At 34.4% G+C, this 8,532-nt stretch overlaps 1 protein-coding gene across 1 annotated transcript; it reads right to left on the bottom strand.

Moving 5' to 3' along the window:
• Positions 1-1,429: 1,429 nt before the first annotated feature.
• LOC136817168 (uncharacterized) lies at positions 1,430-2,195 on the bottom strand. Its single transcript, XM_067073504.1, has one exon. The coding sequence runs from the start codon at positions 2,011-2,013 to the stop codon at positions 1,492-1,494; it is 522 nt and encodes a 173-aa protein (XP_066929605.1). The 5' UTR covers positions 2,014-2,195; the 3' UTR covers positions 1,430-1,491.
• Between the last annotated feature and the right edge of the window lie 6,337 nt (positions 2,196-8,532).

Raw genomic sequence — 8,532 nt, 5'->3', positions numbered from 1 at the left:
TTAAAATTTAAAACTGAAAAATTTATAATAAGATTAATTTTGAAAAAACAAATACAGTGTCGCGTTGCAGAAATATTTTAAAATTTAAAGATACATTTTAACACGTTTTTAATCACAAAGAATTCGTGAACCCAGATGTTGGGAAGCCCTGAAAATGACTGCGAAACTCGAAATAAGACTTGATAGTGCTGGCAAAGATAGTTTAAGAAATCTCTACGAAAATTTAGTTTCGAAAGTAATTTTGAACAACCTCTGCTCAATCAAGACTAAATAAAAAACGATAAAACAATGTCCAAAAGATGTCCATCTAATAACCTTAGATGAGCGTTGAATCAACATTTAATACCAGCTCCGATTTCTGAGCACGACTTTTTACTTAATTTATCGGCAAGTACCAAGGTACTACTTGTATACTTTACAGACCAGAACTCTCCTCCATCTATTCGAAATCTCTTCTAAAAATATTGGTAAAAATTTGAAAGTACGATAAAAGAAAAAGTTTTAACTTTTTTACCACCAAAGTTTCAGATTTTGCTAATTTTAACATGTTGAATATTCTAAAGGGTACTTAATTTCGAGCCGTTTTGAGGTGTTTTACAGTAAGTAGTAGGTGATAAGTATTAAGTAGTAGGCAGTAGGCGCTTTGTACTTGCCGCTTCTTATCTCATACCATCTGCACGCAAAATTTTTAAATAATAACTTTCTCCCCTCCCACGCCGGGCGAGTACAAATTTTGAGAAATATTGTTTTGTTAATTTTTTACTCTGTCAGTATAACGGGTGCACTGGGGGCACTTTTGGTGAAGGGACGTGGGCACATTTAGTAAAGGGACGTGGGCCATTTTAGGGTCCTCTTTTTAGGCTCTGAAGATATCTGAAAAGATCCCTAATTTACAAAATTTCAAAATGTGTATCTGACAGGGTCGACTTTTGGTAATATTGGACAGTTTTCAAGGTGATAATTAAAATATATTTCAATTTTTAATCTGTATTTAGTGATTTTTGCCACTTTTCTTGGTGAAAATGGGGAAAACTTTTTTATACGCAATACACAAAGAGGAATGAAAACCTAAATAAAACCTTGACAAGAATTTCAGGTCGATTTCGAAAATCGATTAAGAATTAAGCTAGGGAATGCAGACCTTAGAGAATTTTAACAATAAATTCATATTTGAGAATTGAATGCGATGAAGACTAAATATATTTTTTCGATAATTCTTTTGCTAAATATTATAAATTTTTCCAAATTTTTATATGTACATTATATATTATTATAAAACTTTCTTTTTTTGAAAAAATACAAAATAAATTAAAAATCGAAGAAAAAATTGAAAAAATTTTCAAGAAAAAATACGACATTTGCATAAAATTATGAAGCTTGAGGCAAAAAGAGTACTTTGCGGGAACTTTTGCAAATATCGATGAAAGTCATCAAATAACTGATTTAAAATTAATTTTGGAAGAAGAAAAATAAATAAACATCAATGCCATTCTAATCTGAATCTAAAATGCGATCCGATGGTCCATCCAGAAGTTCTCGTAGACTTCCAATATAATGTTTTGCCAGTCTCAAAGTTTCAATCTGCGTCAGTTTTTGTCCTTTTTTACATGGTGTTAAAAATTCTGGAATTGTATCACGTAAAACATCAAAAGCATCATTCAATCGGTTTTGTCGGGCACGTTCCCGTTCATTACGTCGTAATTGCCGCTCACGTAAGACTTTTTCGGGTAATTTACGCTTCTTTGTGACACGTTTACGCCACGGTTTCGTCGGTACGGCAGGAAAAGGTGATTCCGTATTATAAAATGCCGGAAAATCTTGATAGTTATAACAGTGGTATGGCAAACCGAGTAATCCAGTTTGATGTTGACCTGTTTGGAAGTGAGTTCCGCTGTCTGGGTGTACCGGGAAATTATTGTTTTGATCCGGAATTGCATTTGATTCGCCGAACTGTTGCTGCATGTGAAAAAGTTTGAAATCAGTTGGTTCGCTAAGTCCATGCGACGCCATCATTATCACCGCTGTACCAATTATCAAACAATCAAAGTATCAATTTCAATTTGATTTTAAACCGCTGGTCAAAATTGTTATGATTCAAATGCGAATTCTAAGTCAATCCAACCGCTGTACAACTTGATCTTGGGTTCGTGTTTGATTTTTTTCACAACCGCTGGAAAGTGATCTTTTCTCGACCGCTGATCAGTTTAAAGTGCTCGAACGAGGATTATGGAAAAATTTTATAGTCTCATCTCAAAACAATAAAGATTAATAGCTCCTTTGTCTTCTTTGGAATGGATTTAATAGTTCCCTTTTGTCTTCTTTTGAAATTGATTGTTTTAAATAGATTTAATAGATCACTTTTGTTTTGCTTTAGAATGTTTTTCAAATTAGTTAATAGGTCTTTCATTGTTTTCTTTCAAATTACAGTATTGTGTTTTGATAGTTTGTTTTTTATTGAACATTTAAAAGGGCAGGAAGGTTTGGCGCGTGCGAACTCTTGCCCAGGGCGTGTGTTGAGGAATTGAAAATACGTCATATAAGCGGACCAAAAAATATTTTTTTATAAGAAATATGGAAAAATTTTAAACAGTCTAGTCAATCTTATAATTCGGTCTACATTTAATTTTGAATTTGAGATTTATTGTTCGAATTTGTAATTTTTATTTATTCAATGGTACTGTAATTCGAAAGTTGACTTTTTAACTATGTTATTTTTTACTTCACTCAACTGGAAGTGTCAGTCAGTAAAACTGTTAAATTCTTATTAAAAATTATTGAGATATACTTAGCCAATTGAGAAAATTTTGATATAAATTGATAAAGAGAATTGGAATAGAGATTAATCCGACCCCCTTTTAAAACGTGTTTAATGCTTCAAAATTTTAATATTATAATCTATTTTATAAAGAAATAATAGGGAGAAATGTTGCTAAATAATTTTCATAATTTATGAGGAATTATTATTTTGTGTTTCGAAGGTGCAAATAGATATGATGTAGACAACATTTGGTGTTTTGTTGGAGATGTTGTACAAAGAGTTAGTCATTTCATTTTTTTGCATATTTTATCCACACACATATATATATATATATATATATGGGGGGTACTACCCTTGCCGACCGACGAGGGTGCTCCGCTGAGGTCCGAAAAATGGACCCTACGTGGGACTCGTTTTTTCAAAAATTTTGCCGAAATTTGCGAAAAAAGTGACCCTGAATGGAACTGAAATTCCAAAATTTTCTCAAATTTTCTACTTTTTCCCCAAGTTTTCCAAAAAAGGCACCCTACAAGGGACTGGTTTTTCTATTTTGGTGTTTTTTGCGACCCTACCTGGGACCCGCGGAGGTTAAAAAAGTATCCTTGTATAGTTTGTTCTTATAAAAACGTGTGTATTCCACCCAGCTTTTCTTCCATCATTATTTCATTTAATTTCTTTCTCATTCAAAATTATTATATGAAATTATCTTTTTGACACTTTTTTTCAAAAAACAAAAGAAATTGAATGCAAATTATCCACAAGTAAGCCAGACTGTTGTCTTAAAAACAAAAAACAGTACCGAAGAGTTTTAACCCTACGGTATTGTATAGAAATGCGGAAGGCGTTTTTTAAAAGAACAAAATTTATAAGAGCATAGGCTTCGATTGCCAAAATATTAAGAACAAATTAAAAACAATTTGAGGCGGTGACTCTAGAACATCCGATTTCTTATGAAAATGCACAAAAATACTCACAAAATCGTGAAAATATATAAGAACATGTTAAGAAATGTTTAGGCTAACAATCTTAAGAGTTATGAACATCCGAAGGCTTCAATATTGGATGTTCTTATAAAAAAACGTGATCATAAAAAGAAAAAGACAAAAGGAAAATCCGTAAATTTATCCAACATATGTGTAACAGCTTTCAAACAAACTTTTCTAAAATAATTTGTTTCAAGATAAAAATATTATATTTATAAAAAAATGAGACAAACATTATATTTATAAAAAGAAATTAAATGGATATTATAATTTGTCTTCTCTGATAGATTCTTCGACAGTTTTAGATCAGCCAGATGGAAGACAACTGTCCAACTTAAAATTCTCCTCTTTTCCTGAACTTATTTTTTTTTTTCATTTTTTGTCTAGTATGTTTCTAGACTGCATTCTACTTCTGACTGAACTTTGCTTTCTGATGATTTTGATGAAGTCCGGTGATAAGTAGACTAGAGGATATCGCCAACTTGAAATTTTTTACTTTCGTTTTTAAAATTGATATAAAAACACTAAAACAATTAAATTCAAATCAAAGTCAAATCAAAGTCTCCCGCACACCGTGGATATGCCTGGCTGTAATACGCTATACGCCCACTTATCCCGGTCCGGAAAAGATTTGTTTATACAATTTATTTCTACTTCCAACAATTTTGCTGAGTCAGGTTGTTAAGGTTTCAATGCTCAAATTCAGCATTGTAGGGGACGCTATTCCCATTGAATATTAGAGCTAAGAATCGAGTCTTCGTACCCCGGAAGCCCATGGGGAACGCAAATTTGTTCGAGTTAAGAAAATTTCGAGTTATGGAGTAAGGTTTATAAGACTTAATAAGGTTAAATGAAGGAACCATAATACTTGTCTTTTTCGAGTTAAGGATACATCCCCTAACTAGATACATCCAAGTTTAAGAGACACCGTTGTGTTCTATTACTTTAAGTTGCTACCACACCCCTTCTCACAGACCCATTGAGAACCCTTCCCACTGGACAAATTGGCCAAAATATCGTCCCCAGTGGAAAATTATCCTCCATTTTTTGGGGACAAAAATCAAATAATCCAATCCTCAATGCAAATGGTTTTGCTATTTTTCACATCCCCACTGAATTTTCTGGCTTAAAAACAAAAGAACTGAAGAATTGAAATAGATATATTATATATATTTTTTTTCAATGCAGGTGATATTGTTTTGTGTCAAGTGATCGGGATTCCCATGGGAATCGACCCGGCGCCATTTTGGGCTAATCTTTTCCTCTACCAGTACGAACAAAGGTATATGAGCAGGGTCATTGAGGAAAATAAGGTTAAGGCTCGCCATTTTCATTCGACTAAAAGATTCATTGATGATTTGTGTGCTATCAATGACGGTGACTTGTTTCAGTCTGTGTATAGAGATATCTATCCAGATGAGCTTGAACTCAAAATTGAGCACTCTGGTAATCATGCTTCTTTTTTAAACCTGGATATTACCATCAAAGACGGGATATTTATTTATAAGTTGTTTGATAAACGGGATGCATTTCCTTTTTCCACAGTCCGAATGCCACATAAAGATAGCAACTTGCCAGAATGGATTTTTTGTTCTTCTTTTGTTGGTGAACTTCTCAGGATTGCTTGTTCTACGTTACTTTTGGAGGACTTGAAAGTTAAAGCCAAAGTTTTTATACAAAGAATGCGATTTCAAGGTGCTGAAAACGCAAAGTTAGATTGCAGTCTTCGACGGGTTATAGTTCGTCATTTTTCAGAATTTTCAAGATTTCAACTCTCTCAAGATTCACTCGTTCGCCAGCTCTTGCGGTGAGCGGTCACGGTGTACGGGGCTACGAACCGGGTTATAGTCCGATTTTTTAAATTCTCATTCTTTCCCCCCTCTTTCTATCTTATTTTTTGAACTGTAAAATGTGTGTGAGAGCCACAGGGTTGGATAGTGGCAATCCAATCCCAGTTCCTTCTCCTCTAGTATGCTTTCTTCAACGTTGTGGCAGAAACGTGTCAAAGGTGTGGCAACTTTGTCTAGTAGAAAGTATACTTCTTTTCTCATTGTTATTTTAGTTTCTTCGGCTGGTTCCGTGGTTTTTACATTTTAGTTTATTTTATATTATTGCGTGCGTTTTATACTTTCAATAAACACACCACACATTGCAACCCTGTGGATGTGAGCTGCCGAGCCATGGTGTATACCACGACACTCGAACTACACGGGAAAACGGATGTCCTCGCCGATGTAGAACCTCCTAAATGCCTCAGCACACTGTCATAAAAAATATGAGAATATCAATCCCCATCGAGTTTCAGGCCAATTTTTCTCATCCCCACTGGCTAAAAAATCCTACTGGATCTGTGAGAAAGGGGTGTTCTTAACTTGTTGCTGTTGTAGCATAAGCTTCATTTCATTGGTAAAGAAGTTAGTGCTCCCATGAATGGAATAACAAATACTGTTGCCACCACTGACCTTTATATATCCCTAGACCAAGCTATATCCGCTATCTTTGAGCGAAGATTTTTTTAATTGGTACCCGTAAAGAAGCCATTGTAGTGTTTGAAGATTTGCCTACCGACAAACGGCGCTACATCACTAGTCTAGCGCTCTCTCCGCGGGTACCAATTTCAAAAAACTCCGATCATAATGTTTTGCTTGGACGGCATTGAGTAACTTGGTCCAGGGATGTATAAAAGTCAGTGGTTACAACATAGAATCAGATCACACAGTTCACACGCTATCAAAAAAAGAGCCAGAATTTTTCCATCTGGTCCACTTTTTTGGGGAAAAGTAAAAGAAGAAAAAGAATGATTTTCACATGGTGGGGAAAAGATTATACATCAAAAAGTTACTTAAAGTTTAGAAACAGAATTTAGAAACAGTTTTCTTTTTTCCCTTCTTGAAAGCAAGATGGCAATACCGTTATATTATATTTTTAAACATTTATTAGGAGCGCCTTAGAGCCTTAGAATTGGCGCTTAAAATTTCTTACATTCAATATTGAAATAAAACTAAGAAAAAGCCGAGGAAAAACCAATTATTGAAAATTTTAAACATTGTCACTTCCCTTACACGTTTTTTTTTTATAAGAACAAACTATATAAGAACAAACGGCTTCGAGGCCCAAAAATTTAAGTACATTCTAAGAACATACTAAGGCTTTGGAGACTTAAAAACATGCAATAATTTCTTAAGAAATTACATCAAAATGCTCAAAAAATGCTGAAAATAAGAACATTTTAAGAACATTTTTAGGCTTCAAATCCAAAAAACTAAGAACATCCGAAGGCTTCGAAAATTTTTGACGTTCTTATAAAAAAAAACGCGTACACGCATTTAAAAAAAAAGAATGTTCATGATGAAAATTGCCATCATGGAATTTGGCTACTCAAGCTAAGAATGCCATTTTTAGAGCATTTTTTTAGAGCATGAATTGCCAATTACACTCTTTTTTTTTATAAGAATGGTGTTTTTTCATTTCATCATGGATATTCTTAACTTTTTGGCGAAAATCGTCCAAAAATATTCTCACGGTATTCTTAGGTTAAGTTCGAAACTGGCAATCTACAGGTTAAAATGCATTAAAAATGGCATTCTCAGGTTCAGTTGCTAAATTCCATGATGGTGATATTCTTACCATATTCTTAAATTTTTAAATTCTTAAATTCTTATAAAGTGTATTCTTATAAAAAAAGCGTGTACCCCCAAGTAAGGCTCACTCCTTTCACAAAAATGCAATTTTACGCTTGAGACGTATGTACTAAATAAATGTTAAATCTAGTCTGAATTAGAGGATACTAACCTAAGAATCCTGTAAGAATATTTTAGGATGATTTTCCCAAAAAAGTTAAGAATATCCATGATGAAATGGATTTACACCATTCTTATGAAAAAAATCGTGTGTAGGAGCTACCAATTTTTTTCATAGAAAAATTATTTTGTCCATATATCAGTTATTAGAAACATTTGAGAAAATAGGACCAAAACCGTACAATTTTCGCGGAGAAAATGTATGAATTTTCTTCTGACACGCTAGCAAGCAAACTCTGAAGCTGGAAAGACTTTCAACCTCTGGAATGTTTGGATTAAAAAATTTGTCAGACTACCTCACTGATTTAAAAGCGGTTGGTCTAACCAAGCCGTCATTTTCAAAGATTATCGGGTCAAGCTATAAAATCAAGAAGAAAAAACGTGTATAACAAGTCAAATATACTGCTCTGGCTTGACGTGAAATACAGACCTATGAAAGGCTAGACCATGTAACTGTCCGTTAGTTACATTGATAGCGACCGTAGCATAAAGGTAGAGCATCCAGCTACGGTGCGCAAGGTTGTGGGTTCGATCCCCAGCCGGGTCATACCAAAGATTCCAAAATAGTACTATGCCTCTATGTTTGATGCTCAGCAACTAAAGAGACGGATCAAGAGTACGTGGAGAAGTCCAGGGAAAGGAGTGGCGCCTCCCCTACCTTTGGGTAGACAGCTACACGAAAAGGGAGCCTTCGGGTCGCCCTCAACTGTGGTCGCAAACTTACTTGCTTACTTACATTGATAGTAAAGGCGAGAAAATATTATACGCGCTGAGTCTATAGCCGTAACGGCGGAAATTGGGAAAAAAATCGGCGGGAGAGTTTCAAGGAAGCTGGCAAACTCTACCGGCTTATAAACTCTTTCCGAGAAAAAAACTGTTGGCGAATTTTCTTCGGCTTTGAGCTTTTTTTCAGTCAGGGATCTTATTACCAAGAAAAATAGGAAATTTCTTAGTAAAAAGCACTGAGACAGGGGTGTTTAAGAGCCCCGAG

Source organism: Clytia hemisphaerica, unplaced genomic scaffold (genome assembly GCF_902728285.1).
Source record: "Clytia hemisphaerica strain Z4C2 unplaced genomic scaffold, Clytia hemisphaerica genome assembly, whole genome shotgun sequence".
NCBI classification, from domain to species: domain Eukaryota; kingdom Metazoa; phylum Cnidaria; class Hydrozoa; order Leptothecata; family Clytiidae; genus Clytia; species Clytia hemisphaerica.
This window is presented reverse-complemented; position numbering and strand designations above follow the sequence as displayed.

What these genes read in the sequence shown, in the direction of transcription:
- LOC136817168 (XM_067073504.1), bottom strand. Translation starts at nt 2,013, where the DNA reads ATGATGGCGTCGCATGGACTTAGCGAACCAACTGATTTCAAACTTTTT.